Source organism: Phoca vitulina, unplaced genomic scaffold, assembly GCF_004348235.1.
Source record: "Phoca vitulina isolate PV1807 unplaced genomic scaffold, GSC_HSeal_1.0 scaffold54, whole genome shotgun sequence".
Classification (NCBI taxonomy): domain Eukaryota; kingdom Metazoa; phylum Chordata; class Mammalia; order Carnivora; family Phocidae; genus Phoca; species Phoca vitulina.
Genome location: NW_022589757.1, coordinates 307,722 through 326,034, shown reverse-complemented (window position 1 = coordinate 326,034; position 18,313 = coordinate 307,722). Strand labels below are relative to the sequence as shown.

Sequence of the window (18,313 nt, the reverse complement as noted above, 5' to 3'; positions counted from 1 at the left end):
CTCTGAGTGATAGCCTCCTGGCCACTTTGTCTGGATTTTTATTTCTTCCCCCTCAATATGTCACCTCTTCCTTTCCTGCTTGATGTTTTCTCCTTAGCATTCAGCACTGCCTAATGCCCTGAATATTGTACTTATTTATCTCGTTTGTTTCGGTCTCCATCGTGGGAACATAAGCTCTTCATGGACAAGTGTCAAATTTGCTCACTGCTGAATGTCCAACACTTCAAATATTTTTAGCTAAATTGTATTGAATTAAAGGAAGCATTTCACTTTTGAGTCCAGATTCTGACAAAGAGGACCATGGTGTGTGCTTTTGACTACTGTTTCACTTAGGTGGTCACCTTTTGTTCAGCAAACATCATTTTATAATTTGTGGTTATTGAAATTCAAGACAATTGGGACTATTTCTCATTTTTAAAAAATGCTTCTAAAAAGTGGTCTGTGTTAAGATTTGTAAACATTGTGTTTTACCATCACCCTAGACGGCTAACTGTAGCTAGATATTGAAATCCATGTTTTAAATAGACAGCTGCAGAAGGCTCTCTCTGTTTCTTCACTTTCTTTTACTCATGAACTCATGTTTTTCTGTTTCTTCAGTGTTCTTTCCGATCGGAGCTGTTTACGTGTCACAGCCGGTCCTGCGTCCCTGGACCTTGATGTCAGTGTCCAGAGGACTCTCGACAACAACCTGGCAACCGAGGCATACGAGAGGAGAATCAAGCGCCTCGAACAGGAAAAACTTGAGCTGAGTAGAAAGCTTCAAGGTAAATATAGTTAACGATGGTATCTTTCCTTTTGGAGTTGGACTCAGAGTTTGAAGAACTATTGATTATGAGGGGTTGTTTTATCTTGAAAAGAAATTTTTGTATGAAGTGGAAAAAATCCAGTTGAAGACTCATGTGGAATATGAAATAATACTGTTTATGTAGACTCACGATGTTAACAGTCCCCCCAACAGCGTTCGTTTCCCCATGGGTTCCTTTGTGCACACGTGAACTCGTCTGGGAAGAAGGAGATGGGGCTGCTCTTGGGAAAGGAGCCCTTCCCATCCCAGTGTAGCGCTGGGAATCGCTGTCCTATTTCCTCAGCCTTGAAAGTGCAACTTCCTGGCAAACTGTCCTCTGCACATCACTCCTGGCTTGATACTTGGTGACTGTAAAATGCACTTGGCAAACCTCCTACTGTTCTGACTTCTCTTGGTCTCTTGATTCTTACACATCCAAGGATCCTATCCTCCACCCGATCTCATCCAACTCCTGTGTTGAGACTGCAGTATCCAGAATTCGTTATTAATCTCAATTTCTGTTTTTTTTTTGAAGTCTTTTTTCTTTTTAAGTTTTTATTTATTTATTTGTCAGAGAGAGAAAGAGAGTGCACGAGCAGGGGCGAGCGGCAGAGGCAGAGAGAGAAGCAGATTCCCCACTGAGCACGGAGCCCTGTGCGGGGCTCGATCCCAGACCCTGGGATCATGACCTGAGCCGAAGGCAGATGCTTAACTGACTGAGCCACCCAGGCGCCCCTAATCTCAGTTTCAAGCAAACCCTGCATCATCTCCTGTTCGTTGTAGTCTAGTTCACTCCCTCTGGTGCCTCCTGTGTTCCTTCCATTCCACTGTTACCTGCAGCTCTGTCCTCCTCACCCTGTGCCTTGTACCCTCTGTCCTTCCATGGTCAGTCATAATCAGACCCTTACTCGGATCCTCACATCCGCTGCTCTGACATCAGTCTGTCACACTCCCTTGCCAGAACCCCAGCCCTGTTGACCTGCATTCCGTGTGGCTGAAGGTAACGTACTTAGAACTTAGGACAGGCAGGGTGCTGACTGATCCCACTTGAGATTCACGAGTGCAGATCTCGAGTCCACTCCCACTGTGTGCTGCCCAGCAGTCCTTCTTCCCAGGCTGTGGCTTCTCACCTGTCAGCATCTGACCCAGTTAACCATTCCCCCTCCTGACAGCTCTTTCTTCTTTTGGCTTCTGGGACACTTGAATCTCCTGGTCTTCTTTTTTCTCATAAACCAGTTATTCTGTCTCTTTCCTGAGTTCTCCTGAACTCTTTGACCTGTGAATGTCAGGGTCCTCCAGAGCAGTCCAGGCTCTTAGGTGCTCAAAACTACAGCTTTCCAGGCATCTTTAAGCCCTCTCCTTCTGTCACATCTCCCATTTTGCCCGTCAACAAACCTGGGCAGCTTTGCCATCACAGAAGATCTGGAGTCCAGTCCCCATTACAGTGTGGCCATCACCCCATTCACATCACCACCACTGTCACCCGCCTTCTTGTAACGACTTTCTAGCCGCTTTCCCTGCCTTCACTCGCCCCCGCCTCCCCCACTGTTCCTTCTGTTTCTAGCCACCCTGGGCTCCCTGGCTGTTCTTTCTACAAACCAGGCACATCTCCACCTCAGGGCCTTTGCATCAACTGTTGCCCTGCCTTAAATTTTATTCCTTTGGCATTCACATGACTCATTCCCTTACCTCCTTCAGGTTTCTACTTGAATGTTAACCTTGAAATGAGGCTTTTCTGACCACTCTATTTAAAACCTAATCTTGGGGCGCCTGGGTGACTCAGTCGTTAAGCATCTGCCTTCCGCTCAGGTCATGATCCCAGGGTCCTGGGATCGGGCCCCACATCGGGCTTCCTGCTCAGTGGGAAGCCTGCTTCTCCCTCTCCCACTCCCCCTGCTTATGTTCCCTCTCTCACTGTCTCTCTCTGTCAAAAAATAGATTTTAAAAATCTAAAAAATAAATAAATAAATAAATAAATAATTTAAAAAAATACAGTGTAATCTTGTTTTATCTCCAGCACTTACTCTCCCTCTTTCCTCCTTTATTTTCTCCAGAGTAAGGGACATAACATAACAATTTATTTTACTTACTCCTTTTGTGAACAAAGGAATGTTTGTATAAATAATCAAATAGCTTGTAACTCTTAAGAGAGAAATAATCAAAGTTTTACAACAATAAAATTTTGCTGTTATACTTTTAGAGGCCCCACAGAGAAAAAAAAACTACAGACATCAATAAAACAGACTGTTTTCCATTTTTCTGTAAGTTGCTATGATCTCTGCATGTGGATTACTTCTTCTTTGTGTAGCAAGTTGTTTCTTTTGACTTTTTCATGAAATATATTTACCATATATCATTGTATAAATTTAAGATGTACACCTTGTTAATTTGGTACATTTATATACTGTAGTAAGATTGTTGTAGTGATGGTTAGTACTTCTGGCACATACGTAATTACAGTACAGCATTGTTATCTGTATTTATGACACTGTGCATTAGATCTCTGTGACTTATTTACTACTTGTTGCGATTTGGTACCCTTAAACAACATCAGTCTCATGCCCCCACTCCTGCCCCATCCCCTGGTAAGCACAGTGTTACTCTCTGTTTTTCATGAGTTTGACTTTTTTAGATCTCACATATAAGTGATGTCATACAGTGCTTTTCTTGCTCTGTTGGACTGAGCATCATGTGCTCCAGGTCCATCCATTCATTTTGTTACAAATGCAGGATACTCTCTCCTTTCTCGTGGTTGAATAACATTCCATTGTGTACATATACCCCGTCTTTTTTATCCATTCATCCATTGATAGACTTTAGGTTGTTTCCATATCTTGGTTATTGTGAATAATGTTTCAGTAAACATGGGGGTGCTTATATCTCTTTGAAATCCTGCTTTCATTTCCTTTGAGTATATAACCAGATGTGGAATTACTGGATCATCTGCCAGATTGGTTTTTAATTTTTTGAGGAAACTTCATAATGTTTTCCATTGTGGTTGGACCAGTTTACATTCCCACCAACTGTACAAGGGTTCCTTTTCACTCCATCCCCATCAGCACCTGTTGTCTCTTGTCTTCTTCCTGATAGCCATCTGACAGTATGAACATCGTGACATTGTGGTTTTGATTTGCATTTCCTTGAGATGAGTGATGTTAAGCATCTTTTCATGTGCCTCTTGGCCATTTTGAAGTACTCTTTTGAAAAGCATCTATTTAGTTCTTCTGCCCATTTTTAAATTGGATTGTTTTTTGTTACTAAGTTGTATGAGTTCTTCGTATATTTTGAATATTAGCCCCTTATCTGATATATTGCTTGCAGAAGTTTTTTCCCATTCTGTAGGTTGCCTTTTCATTTTGCTAGTTGTTTCTTTTGCTTTACAGAAAGAAGCTTTTGGGAGTTTGATGTAGTCCCATTTGTTGATTTTAGCTTTTGTTGTTTGTGCTTTTGGCATCATATCCAAAATATCATTGCCAACACCAATGTCTGGGAGCTTCTAACCTATGTGTACTTCTCAAAGTCTTGCTATCAGGTCTTACGTTTACGTCTTTGATCTATTTTGAGTTAATTTTTGTGAGTGGCGTGAGAGAGGCCCACTTGGCATTGTTCTGCATTATTTATCCAGTTTTCCCAGCACCATTTGTTGGACAGACTGTCCTTTCTCCATTGGGTATTTTTTGGCTCCCTTGTTGAATATTAGTTGACCATATATGCTAGGATTTGATCGTGGGCTCTCTGTTTTGTTCTGCTGGTCTGTGTGTCTGTTTTTGTACCAGTAACATGTTGTTTTTATTACTGTAGCTTTGTAGTATAGTTTGAAAATTAGGCAGCATGATGCCGCTAGCTCTGTTCTTTTTATCAGGGCTGCTCTGTCTTTTCAGGGTTTTTTTTTTTTTTTTTTTTTTTTTTTTTATGTAGTGTTCCATGATTCATTGTGTATAACACCCAGTGCTCCGTGCATAGCGTGCCGTCTTTAATACCCATCACCAGGCTAACCCATCCTCCCACCCACCCTCCCCTCTAGAACCCTCAGTTTGTTTTTCAGAGTCCATCATCTCCCATGGTTCGTCTCCCCCTCCAATTTCCCCCCCTTCATTCTTCCCCTCCTGCTATCTTTTTTTTTTTTTTTTAACATATATTGTATTATTTGTTTCAGAGGTACAGATCTGTGATTCAACGGTCTTGCACAATTCACAGCTCTCACCATAGGACGTACCCTCCCCAATGTCTATCACCCAGCCACCCCATCCCACCCATCCCCCACCACTCCAGCAACCCTCAGTTTGTTTCCTGACATTAAGAATTCCTCATATCAGTGAGGTCATATGATACATGTCTTTCTCTGATTGACTTATTTCGCTGAGCATAATACCCTCCAGTTCCATCCACGTCGTTGCAAATGGCAAGATCTCATTCCTTTTGATGGTTGCATAATATTCCATTGTATGTATATACCTCATCTTTTTTTTTTTTTTTAAGATTTTATTTATTCATTTGAGACACTGAGATAGAGAGAGAGAGCATGAGCAGTGGGAGAGGCAGAGGGAGAGGGAGAAGCAGACTCCCCGCTGAGCCAGGAGCCCAGTGTGGTGCTCGATCCCAGGACCCTGGGATCATGACCTGAGCCAAAGGCAGATGCTTAACCATCTGAGCCACCCAAGCACCCCTATACCACATCTTCTTTATCCATTCATCTGTCGATGGACATCTTGGCTCTTTCCACAGTTTAGCTCTTGTGGACACTGCTGCTATAAACATAGGGGTGCACGTACCCCTTCGGATTCCTACATTTGTATCTTTGGGGTAGATACCCAGTAGTGCAATTGCTGGATCGTATGGTAGCTCTATTTTCAACTTTTTGAGGAACCTCCACACTGTTTTCCAGAGTGGCTGCACCAGCTTGCATTCCCACCAACAGTGTAGGAGGGTTCCCCTTTCTCTGCATCCCCGCCAACATCTGTCATTTCCTGACTTGTTAATTTTAGCCATTCTGACTGGTGTGAGGTGTTATCTCACTGAGGTTTTGATTTGGATTTCCCTGATGCCGAGCGATGTTGAGCACTTTTTCATGTGTCTTTGGCCATTTGGATGGAAAAATTTCTGTTCATGTCTTCTGCCCATTTCTTGATTGGATTATTTGTTCTTTGGGTGTTGAGTTTGATAAGTTCTTTATAGATTTTGGATACTAGCCCTTTATCTGATATGTCATTTGCAAGTATCTTCTCCCATTCTGTCAGTTGTCTTTTGGTTTTGTTGACTGTTTCCTTTGCTGTGCAAAAGCTTTTCATCTTGATGAAGTCCCAATAGTTCATTTTTGCCCTTGCTTCCCTTGCCTTTGGCGATGTGTCTAGGAAGAAGTTGCTCTGACTGAGGTCAAAGAGGTTGCTGCCTGTGTTCTCTAGGATTTTGATGGACTCCTGTCTCACATTTAGATCTTTCATACATTTTGAGTTTATTTTTGTGTGTGGTGTAAGGAAATGGTCCAGTTTCATTCTTCTGCATGTGGCTGTCCAATTTTCCCAACACCATTTGTTGAAGAGACTGTCTTTTTTCCATTGGACATTCTTTCCTGCTTTGTTGAAGATTAGTTGACCATAGAGTTGAGGGTCCATTTTTGGGCTCTCTATTCTGTTCCATTGATTTATATGTCTGTTTTTGTGCCAGTACCATACTGTCTTGATGATGACAGCTTTGTTCAATAGAGCTTGAAGTCCAGAATTGTGATGCCACCAGCTTTGCTTTTCTTGTTCAACATTCCTCTGGCTCTTCGGGGTCTTTTCTGGTTCCATACAAATTTTGGGATTATTTGTTCCATTTCTTTGAAAAAAGAGGATGCTATTTTGATAGGGATTGCATTAAATGTGTAGATTGCTCTAGGCACCATTGACATCTTCACAATATTTGTTCTTCCAGTCCATGAGCATGGAACGTTTTTCCATTTCTTTGTGTCTTCCTCAATTTCTTTCATGAGTATTTTATAGTTTTCTGAGTACAGATCCTTTGCCTCTTTGGTTAGATTTATTCCTAGGTATCTTACGGTTTTGGGTGCAATTGTAAATGGGATCGACTCCTTAATTTCTCTTTCTTCTGACTTGTTGTTGGTGTATAGGAATGCCACCAATTTCTGTGCATTGATTTTATATCCTGCCACTTGACTGAATTCCTGTATGAGTTCTAGCAGTTTTGGGGTGGAGTCTTTTGGGTTTTCCACATAAAGTATTATATCATCTGCAGAGAGTGAGAGTTTGACTTCTTTTTTGTTGATTTGGATGCCTTTTATTTTTTTGTTGTCTGATTGCTGTGGCTAGGACTTCTAATACTATGTTGAATAGCAGTGGTGATAGTGGACATCCCTGCCATGTTCCTGACCTTAGGGGGAAAGCTCTCAGTTTTTCCCCATTGAGAATGATATTCGCTGTAGGTTTTTCATAGATGGCTTTTATGGTATTGAGGTATGTACCCTCTATGCCTATACTCTGAAGAGTTTTGATCAAGAAAGGATGCTGTACTTTGTCAAATGCTTTTTCTGCATCTATTGAGAGGATCATATGATTCTTGTTCTTTCTTTTGTTAATGTATTGTATCACGTTGATTGATTTGAGGATGTTGAACCAACCTTGCAGCCCAGGGATAAATCCCACTTGGTCGTGGTGAATAATCCTTTTTATGTACTGTTGGATCCTATTGGCTAGTATTTTGGTGAGAATTTTTGCATCCATGTTCATCAGGGATATTGGTCTGTAATTCTCCTTTTTGATGGGGTCTTTGTCTGGTTTTGGGATCAAGGTAATGCTGGCCTCATAAAATGAGTTTGGAAGTTTTCCTTCCATTTCTATTTTTTGGAACAGTTTCAGAAGAATAGGTACTAATTCTTCTTGAAATGTTTGGTAGAATTCCCCTGGGAAGCCATCTGGCCCTGGGCTTTTGTGTTTTGGGAGATTTTTGATGACTGCTTCAATTTCCTTAGTGGTTATAGGTCTGTTCAGGTTTTCTATTTCTTCCTGGTTCAGTTTTGGTAGTTGATACATCTCTAGGAATGCATCCATTTCTTCCAGGTTATCTAATTTGCTGGCATAGAGTTGCTCATAATATGTTCTTATAATTGTTTGTATTTCTTTGGTGTTGGTTGTGATCTCTCCTCTTTCATTCATGATTTTGTTGATTTGGGTCATTTCTCTTTTCTTTTTGATAAGTCTGGCCAGGGGTTTATCAATCTTGTTAATTCTTTCAAAGAACCAGCTCCTAGTTTCGTTGATCTGTTCTACTGTTCTTTTGCTTTCCATTTCATTGATTTCTGCTCTGATCTTTATTATTTCTCTTCTCCTGCTGGGTTTAGGCTTTATTTGCTGTTCTTTCTCCAGCTCCTTTAGGTGTAGGGTTAGGTTGTGTACTTGAGACCTTTCTTGTTTCTTGAGAAAGGCTTGTATTGCTATATACTTTCCTCTTTGGACTGCCTTTGCTGTATCCCATAGATTTTGAACAGTTGTGTTTTCATTTTCATTGGTTTCCATGAATTTTTTTAATTCTTCTTTAATTTCCTGGTTGACCCATTCATTCTTCAGTAGGATGCTCTTTAGCCTCCATGTATTTGAGTTCTTTCCAACTTTCCTCTTGTGATTGAGTTCTAGTTTAAAGCATTGTGGTCCGAAAATATGCAGGGAATGATCCCAATCTTTTGGTACCGGTTGAGACCTGATCTATGACCTAGGATGTGATCTATTCTGGAGAATGTTCCATGGGCACTAGAGAAGAATGTGTATTCCGTTGCTTTGGGATGGAATGTTCTGAATATGTCTGTGAAGTCCATTTGTTCCAGTGTGTCATTTAAAGTCTTTATTTCTTTGTTGATCTTTTGCTTAGACAATCTGTCCATTTCAGTGAGGGGGGTGTTAAAGTCCCCCACTATTATTGTATTGTTGTTGATGTGTTTCTTTGCTTTTGTTATTAATTGGCTTATATAATTGGCTGCTCCCATGTTAGGGGCATAGATATTTACAATTGTTAGATCTTCTTGTTGGATAGACCCTTTAAGTAGGATATAGTGTCCTTCCTCATCTCTTATTATAGTCTTTGGTTTAAAATCTAATTTGTCTGATATAAGGATTGCCACCCCAGCTTTCTTTTGGTGTCCATTAGCATGGTAAATGGTTTTCCACCCCCTCACTTTCAATCTGGGGGTGTCTTTGGGTCTAAAATGAGTCTCTTGCAGACAGCATATCGATGGGTCTTGTTTTTTAATCCAATCTGATAGCCTGTGTCTTTTGATTGGGGCATTTAGCCCATTTACAGTCAGGGTAACTATTGAAAGATAGGAATTTAGTGCCATTGTATTGCCTGTAAGGTGACTTTTACTGTATATTGTCTGTGTTCCTTTCTGGTCTGTGTTGCTTTTAGGCTCTCTCTTTGCTTAGAGGACCCCTTTCAATATTTCTTGTAGGGCTGGTTTCATGTTTGCAAATTCCTTTAGTTTTTGTTTGTCCTGGAAGCTTTTTATCTCTCCTTCTATTTTCAATGACAGCCTAGTTGGATATAGTATTCTTGGCGGCATATTTTTCTCATTTAGTGCTCTGAATAGATCATGCCAGTCCTTTCCAGCCTGCCAGGTTTTTGTGGATAGGTCTGTTGCCAGTCTAATATTTCTACCATTGTAGGTTACAGATCTCTTGTCCCGAGCTGCTTTCAGGATTTTCTCTTTGTCTCTGAGACTCAAAAGTTTTACTATTAGATGTCGGGGTGTTGACCTATTTTTATTGATTTTGAGAGGGGTTCTCTGTGCCTCCTGGATTTTGATGCCTGTTTCCTTCCCCAAATTAGGGAAGTTCTCTGCTATAATTTGCTCCAATATACCTTCTACCCCTCTCTCTCTTTCTTCTTCTTCTGGGATCACAATTATTCTAATGTTGTTTCGTCTTATGGTATCGCTTATCTCTCGAATTCTGCCCTCGTGATCCAGTAGTTGTTTATCTGTCTTTTTCTCAGCTTCTTTATTTTCCATCATTTGGTCTTCTCTATCACTAATTCTTTCTTCTGCCTCATTTATCCTAGCAGTTAGCACCCCCATTTTTTACTGCACCTCATTAATAGCCTTTTTGATTTTGACTTGGTTAGATTTTAGTTCTTTTATTTCTCCAGAAAGGGTTTCTCTAATATCTTCCATGCTCTTTTCAAGCCCAGCTAGTATCTTTAAAATCATCATTCTGAACTCTAGTTCCAACATCATACTAATGTTTGTATTGAGTAGGTCCCTGGCAGTTGGTACTGCCTCTTGTTCTTTTTGTTGAGGTGATTTTTTCCATCTTGTCATTTTGTCCAGAGGAGAATAGATGAATGAGAGAAAAATGCTAACAGGGTAACGATGTCCTCAGAAAATATACTCTAAACAAATCAGAAAAAACCTGAAACCGGGGAAAAAGAAAGGGAAAGAAAGAAAAAAGAAAAAGATAAAAACAAACAAAAACAGAACAAAACAAAATAAAAACAGAATATGATCAAATATGATCAGGCTGGTGCATAGATTAGTGCCACACAGTGTATTTTGGGTGTATTTTGGTCTGTTAGAAGAAAGTGCCTCCCAAAATTTTAAAGAAAGAAAAACTTATATATGTACAAAAATAAGGGTTAATACGATGAAGGGATGGAATATGACTGTAAAGGTGAAAATTATAAAAAGTTTTATAAAAGGAATTGATAAGTTGTTTGAAAAAAGAAAGAAGAGGATTTAAAAAAAAAAGGGAGAGAATGTGATCAGGCAGGAGACTAGAACAAAGCCATACACTAGAGATTTAGGGTATATTTTGATCTGTTAGAAGAAACTGTATCTCAAAATTTTAAAGAGAGAACAACTTTTATATATATGCCAAAAATAAGGGTAACTACTACGAAGGGATAGAATATGACTCTAAAAATGAAAAATAAAAATGTTTTTTTTAAAAAAGGGATTGATAAGATGTTGGTTGGAAAAGGGAAAAAGAAAAATTAAAAAAAAAATCAGTTTAAAAAAAATTAACTTTGAAAGATTAAAGAATCATGGTAAAAAAGCCATGAATTCTATGTGCAGTATTCCCCTAGCTCTGGAGTTCTGCCGTTCTCATTGATTGGTAAACTTGGTCTTGGCTGGCTGTTCTCGCTGATCTTCTGGGGGAGGGGCCTGTTGCCGTGGTTCCCAAATGTCTTTGCCAGAGGCGGAATTGCCCCGCCCTTGCCGGTCCAGGCTAAGTCATCTGCTCGGGTTTGCTCTTGGGAGCTTTTGTTCCCTGCAAGCTTTCCATACAGCTTTGGAGGCCGAGAGTGAAAATGGCGGCCACCCAATCTCCACCCCAAAGGAGCCGAGAACTCGGGTCCCCGCTCCTCAGTGTGCCCCCAGAGAAAAGCAGTCAGTCACTCCCATCTCCCCGTTCTCTGGCCGCATTCCGTGCTCACCCGGCCTGTGACCGAGCGTTTCTATATCTGGCATACAACCCTGTGTGGAGTCTCCAACCCAGCAGATCCCTGTGGTGCGCTCCTGTGCCGCTCCTCCCGGGGGAGGAAGGGGTGTCTCCCCCGATCTGCCGCTTGTTGGGTCCCTGCTGGAGGAGCAGTGGCCCGACTGTGCCGTGGATCACGGTTTATGGCAACCCCAAGCTGAGAGCCCACGCCTCGGCTCCGTCTCTGCAGCCAGCTTCCCTGCTCCGATACCTGGGAGTTCTGCCTCACTCAGGCACCCCTGGTCTTCCTGTGACCCTGAGGGTCCTGAGACCACACTGTCCCGCCAGGGTTCCACCCCCCGCTTAGCCACTGGAGCGATGTCCCTCAGCGGAGCAGACTTCTGAAAGTTCCGATTTTGTGCTCCAGGGCTCTGTCACTTGCCAGAAGCAGCCGATGGAGGCCCCGCCCCCTCCTCCGCCGTCTTCCTGAATATCGCCTAGGATTCACTTCTCCGCACGTCCTACCTTCCAGAAAGTGGTCGCTTTTCTGTTCAGAGAGTTGTTGCTATTCTTTTCTTCGATCTCCTGTTGAGTTTGTAGGTGTTCAGAATGGTTTGATCCTTATCCAGCTGAATTCCTGGGACCAGACGAAATCCAGGTCTCCTACTCCTCCGCCATCTTGCTCCGCTCTCCTTTTCAGGATCTTTTGTGATTCCACAACAAATTTTAGGGTTGTTTCTTCTATCTCTGGATATTGTGTTAAATCTATACGTGGCTTTGGGTAGTATCAACATTTTAATGATATTAATTCTTCTGATCCACGAACGTGCAATAGTTTTCTGTTTGTGTCATCATCAGTCTCTTGCAGGAAACTCTTATAGTTTCCATTGTACAGATCTTTCCCTTACTTGGTTAAATGTTTCCTGAGTATTGTTTTTGATACTATTGTGAATGGGATAGTTTTCTTTCTTTTTCAGATGTTTCATCATGACTGTAAGGGAATACAACAGATTTCTATGTGTTGATTTTGAATCCTGCAACTTTACTGAATTTATTGATCAGTTCCAATAGTTATCTTGGTTTGCTCTTTGAGATTTTCTATATATAAAATCCTATCAACAAATAGCACCAATTTTACTGCTTTCTTTCTGATTTAGCTGCCTTTTATTTCTTTGTTCTTGCCTGACTGCTCTAGCCAGGACTTCAGGTACTATATTGAGTAGGAGAGGAGAGAGTGGGCACCCTTGTCTTGTTCCTGATCTTAGAGGAAAAGATTTCAATTTTTCTCCATTGAGTGTGAGGTTAGCTATTGGTTTGTTGCAAAGGGCCTTTATTTTGTTGAGCTATGTTCCTTTTAAATCCAATCTGCGAAGTGTTTTCATCAAGAAACGATGTTTCATTTTTTCAGATGCTTTTATTCTGTCTATTGAGATGATCATGTGATTTTTATCTTTCATTTTATTAGGGTGATGTGTTATATTTATTGATTTGCATATGTTGGACCATCCTTGCATCCCAGGGATAAATCTCACTTTTCATGGTATATAATCGTATGAATGTGTTCTTGAATTCAGCTTGCTAATATTTTAATGTGAATGTTTTCATCTATATTCATCGGGGACATTGGTCTATAGTTTTCTTGTGGTTGTCGTCTCTGGTTTTGGTATCATGGTAATTCTGGCCTTATAGAATGAGTCTGAAAGTGTTCCCTCCTCCTCATTATTTTGAAGAGGTTGAGGAGGATTGTTGTTAATTTTTCTTAAAATGTTTGGTAGAATTCACCAGTGAAGCTATCAATTCCTAAGGATTTCTGTGTTGGGAGGTTTTTGATTACTGATTCAATCCCATTTCTCATTATTGGTCTGTTCAGACTTTCTGTTTCTTCCTGATTTAGTCTTGGTGGGTTGTGTGTTTCTAGAAATGTATCCATCTCTTCTAGGTTATGTAAGTTCCTGGTCTATAATTGTTCATAGGGGTCCTTTATGATCTGATATATTTCTGTAGTATCATTTGTAATGTCTCTTTCATTTTAAATTTTATTCGAGTCTCTTCTTTTTTTCTTAGTGTAAAGGTTTGTCAATGAGGTTTATCTTTTTTTCCTCTCATTTGCTAACTTTGGGGTTAATTTGTTATTTTTCTAAAAGTTCCTTTAAGTATAAATTAGATTATTTGAAATCTTTCTAATTTCTTAATATGTACATTTGTTGCTATAAACTTTCTCTCAGAGCTGCTTCAATCCATCCATTCCACAAATTTGATATGTTGTAGTTTCATTTTCATTTGTTTTGAGAAAATTGATTTCTTTTTTGATTTCTTCTTTGACCCAGTGGTTGTTTAGAATTACTTAATTTCCACATATTTATAGATCTTCTCACTTTCCCCTTGTTGATTTCTAATTTCATACCATCCTCATCAGAAAAGATGGTATAATTTCTTCTTAAATTTTCTGTTTGTTTTATGTCCTCTCATATGATCTGTCCTGGAGAAGGTCCTGTGTGCACTTGAGAAGCATGTGTATTCTGCTGCTGGTGGATGGAATGTTCTGTAATGTCTGTTCAAAGTCCATTTGTTCTAAAGTAGAGTTCGATTGCAACATTGTCTTGCTGATTTTCTATCTGGACAGTTCATCAACTGTGAATAGTGGAGTAGTGAAGCCACCTACCATTATTGTACTATTCTTTAAGATCTGTTAGTTTTTGCTGAATATATTCCAGTACTTGGGTGTTGGGAGTGTATATTTACAATTATTATATCTTCTTAATGCATTGACCCCTTTATCATTATATAATGATCTTTGTCTCGTTTCCATTTCTGGCTTGAAGTCTATTTTGTCTGATGTAAGTATGGTTAGTCCCACTTTGTTTTGGTTTTCACTTGCTTGGATGCTTGGAATATTATCTTCTATCCCTTCACCTTGAGACTGTGTGTATCTTCTGAGCTCATGAGTCTCCCTTAGGCAGCATATACTTGGGTCTTGTTTTTTTGTTTTTGATTTTTAGAGAGAGAGTGTGCATGTGCACAAGCAAGGGGGAGAGGGGGGAAGGGTAGAGGGAGAGGGAAGGGGAGAATCTTGAGTAGGCTCCATGCCCAGCATGGGGCTCCATCTCACGACCCTGAGATCATGACCTGAGCCCAAATCAAGAGTCCGATGCTTAACCATCTGAACCACCCAGGCACCCTTTGTTTTTCTTTTTGTTTTTAATCCATCCAGCCACTCTGCCTTTTTATTGGTGAGGACAGTCCATTTATGTTTAGGGTGATTATTGATATTTGAGCACTTACTACTGCCATTTTATCTTTTGCCTTCTGGTTGTTTTGCCTCTCCATTGTTCTTTTTAACTTTTGTTTCTCTCTACCTTTGCCAGTTGGTGGTTTTCCATGGTGATTTGCTCCTTCTCCCCTTTTTATATTTTGTGTCTCTGCCCTTGATTTTTGTCATGTGGTGAGCATGAGGTTAGCATAAAATATCTCCTAGATAAACTTGTCCTTTCTCTGCTGATAGCAACTTTACCTTCATTCACCTATAAAGTTTCCATCCTTTTATAGCTTCCCTTTTATATTTCTGATGTCACAAATTATCTCTTTTTTGCTATGAATTTGTTACCAAATTGTAGTAGTTATAATTTTTAATGCCTTTCCTTTAACATTTATGCTACAATTAAGTATGTAACACTATTCTGAAATAGAGTTACAGTTCTCTAATTCTGAATGTCTGTTTATCATCTTAATTAGAATTTTGTGTGCTTTCATTTTTTCGTTTCAGTTTTAAGAGCTCCTTTCAACAAGGCAGGTCTGGTGGTGAACTCCCTCAGCTGCTGTTTGTCTTGGAAAGCCTTTATCTCTCCTTCATATTGGAAGGATAGCTTTTCTGGATAGAATATTCTTGGCTGGTGGTTTTTATCTGTCAGTACTTTGGATATATCATCCCACTCTTCTGGTCTGTAGTTTCTCCCGGGAAATCTGCTAATACCTTGATGGGTATAGGTCACATCCTTTCCCCCCTGGTTGCCTTTAAAATTCCTTACCATTGATTCTTGACAGTTTCATTATAAGGTGTGTTAGTGAAGGTCTTTTTACATTGAGGTGGGAAGGTGTTCTATTTGGCTGTGTGGACTTGTATGTCCAGTTCTCTCCCCAGTAGTTCTCTCTCTCTCCCCCAATAGTTCTCAACTATTATTTCTTTAAATAAATTACCCCCCCCATGGTATCCACATTTTTCTTATGTTTGCTTATCTAATGGAGTATAAGTCTTGTAGCATTTTTTCATCTTTTAGAAATCTCCATTCTCTCTCCTCTCCCACCCAAATCATTTCTAGATTCCCACCCTCCAAACTGCCTATTCTCTCTTCCATCTGATCTGCTGTTTCCAGTGCTTTCTAGTGCATTGAAAAGGACTCATAATATTGATTGAGTCCTTCAGCTCCAGAATTTTTGTTTGCTTCTTTCTCGTAATTTCAACCTCTTTCATTAATTTTATTCCTGAGTTCATTGAAGTGCCTTTCTGAGTTTTCTTATAGCTCACTGAATTTCTTCATAACTGCTATTTTGTATCTTTCATCAGTGAGAACACAGTGTTTTGTGTCTTTGAGTTTGGTTGCTGCAGATTAGGCCTTTTCTTTTTGTGAAACCCTATTACTGTGATTTTTTCATAGTGTATCATGAATGTACCTCTGCTGTCACATTTGAAGTAGCAAACACGTTTCCTACTTAGGTAAGGTTTTGTTTCCTTGGATTTAAGAGTTCAGTAGGTTGTCAATCAGAAGCCTTTCTTTTGTTTTCCAGAAGGTGGTGCTGTAGCACAAGTTTTTTGTTTCTCTTGGTGCTCTGTCTAACCTGGAATGGAGCTAGGACAAGGCTCGTTTGCAGTTTTCATAGGACTAAACCTACCTCCGGTTTCAAATATCACAAAGGGAGATCTACACAGAGTCTGGCTGGGGCTCTCTCTTTCTCTCTCCATCAACTGTGGGAGATTTATTCTGCCCTTAAGCCTCCTACCTCCGTGCCATTTCTTTATCTGGCAAATGTGTTGATTGGGAGACTGGCCATGTATTCGAGACAGACTCTTTTCCTTGGGCAAGATTTTTGTTTCTGAAATACTCTAATACTGGAGGAAACTTCAGTCTGAGTATTAGAAGCTGCTAACTTCCTATGCAGTCTCCAGATACAACAAAAACACCATGATGAAAATAGTACCACATATTTAGGGATCTCGGGGTTTCCAAATTGTTTCTGCAGCCCCACCCATTTTCCAGAAATTGTCATGTGTTTTCACTCCAGAGTGATATCCCTCAATTTAGAGCAACCTGGAGCCTAAGCCTGCTCATAGAATCGGGTAGAATTCAGAAGTCAGAGGCAGCTGCCAGTCCTCTCACCTCAGAATGGCCTGTACCTCTCTGTTTTACTGTTCTTAGTCCTCTTTGCTTTCTCAGATACATGATTTCTGTAAAAATAAGGTTTTTGCAAGTTACATATTTTTACTTTTTGCAGCAGGAGTGAGAGACCTAGTGCTTCCTACTCCTTCCTATTCTGAATGAGAAATTCCTATATACCAGGCTTTTTTGATGTTTTGAATTATCTAACATGTTCTTAGGAACTATCATTATGTGTGATTGGTATCATTTACGCCAGGCAAGTGCAATGAAAATGTGGGATCATTGCCTTTTTGTATTAATACCGGTTTCATGCAGCGGCATAGGTTTACATCAGGCCGTTTCATCCATTTATCAGCTATTTCTTGAACACTGATGACCCAGGACTTGTTCTGTGTACACAACTGAGGATGTAACAATGAGCAGAAAACGAGAAAAATACTTGCCCATGTAGTGCTTACATTCTACTTTGAGGAGACCGATGCAAAATCAGATACAAAGCAGGATCATCAGCTGGGAATGAGGAAGGTGGAGAGTGTATTAGATTTTGACAAGAAAAAGAGAATATGTGAAATGGTCAGTTTAGAGAAGAGAAGAGGAGATGGTCTAGGGATGCAGCTGAGGACTGCCAGTCATCGCCAAGCTGTTCGATGTCAGTAGACATGAATTTGAAGTGACTGTGTTTTCTTCGGCCACTTTGTCAGCTTCCAGGGTGGGAGCACAAGTAGGAGAGTCAGAGTCGGCCAAGATTGGGGTCTTCTAGGGTGGGTGTAATGGAGGAGAGGAGGGCAAAGAGATGGAAGGTGTGTGTGCAAAGTAGTCCATTGTAGTGATGGACCGCGGAATCCAACCTGGCTAAATAAGGAAGAAAAGAGAAAAACTGAAAAACATGAGGACAGTGGATTTGATCTCTTGGTGGGAATGAGCATCATTGAAGTGGCCCCTGGAGTAGTAAGCACACTGTAAAGATAAGAGAGAATGGTGTACTTGAAATCAAGATTTGGGAGGCCGTACAGTTACTAAATAATGGAAAAGTGTACATTAGTAGCATTTCTCCATAGGCAAACTACTAGTATTCAGGGCAGGGTGATTCTCTGATGCAGGAGACTTAAACATTCTGTAAGATACTGAGCTTTCTTGGTCCCCAGACACTAAATACCTTTAATCATCTCCTACCTACACCTGTGTCAACACCCCCCACTCCCTGCTGTGTGCACACATACACATTTCTAAGCTCAGACGAGGTGAGAACCACGGGTCTAGGGTGTGACCAGTAGATTTGGTGGTTTTGCTGGAGACCAGCTAGGTTGTTTTGGGCTGCAAATCCTAGAATTCTTAAATAATACAGATTTATTATCTCATGTGGGAAGTCAGAAGTAGACCATTTCAGTGCCGATAGTGGGGTTAGCTTCTCTGTGATTTTCATGGCTTTCCTCTCATGATTCTCCCGTACTGCTAAAATTCCAGATCACGTCTGCACACATGTGGAGACCAAATGAAGGCTTGCTTCCTTTCATCCATCTCTCCATCTGTAGGAGACTTACCCCTTTCCAGGAAGCCCCCTCGGGGACTTCTTCTCAAGGGACTAGTAGTTCTCACTAGGTCACATACCTAATTCTTAAACCAGTACTGGCAACAAAGGATGGGTCCACCATGATTGATTTAAACCATCTTCAGTTTTGGCCAGCCTACCTTGTCAGTGCACCTGAATTTGGTTCAGAAACAAGAGGGTAAAAAGCCCCAACTGTGTCTGCACG

At 40.5% G+C, this 18,313-nt stretch overlaps 1 protein-coding gene across 23 annotated transcripts in view; it reads left to right on the top strand.

Moving 5' to 3' along the window:
* The window catches only part of CDC42BPA (CDC42 binding protein kinase alpha), a 330,638-nt gene that overhangs the window by 162,616 nt on the left and 149,709 nt on the right, over window positions 1–18,313 (top strand). For all 23 annotated transcript variants that reach the window (XR_004297614.1, XM_032389303.1, XM_032389298.1 and 20 more), the window contains exon 10: window positions 598–764. Coding sequence is in view for 22 of the 23 variants with exons in the window: in XM_032389303.1 (XP_032245194.1) it covers window positions 598–764 (167 nt within the window). In the remaining variant the exon portion in view is untranslated. The remainder of the gene's footprint in view (window positions 1–597; window positions 765–18,313) is intronic.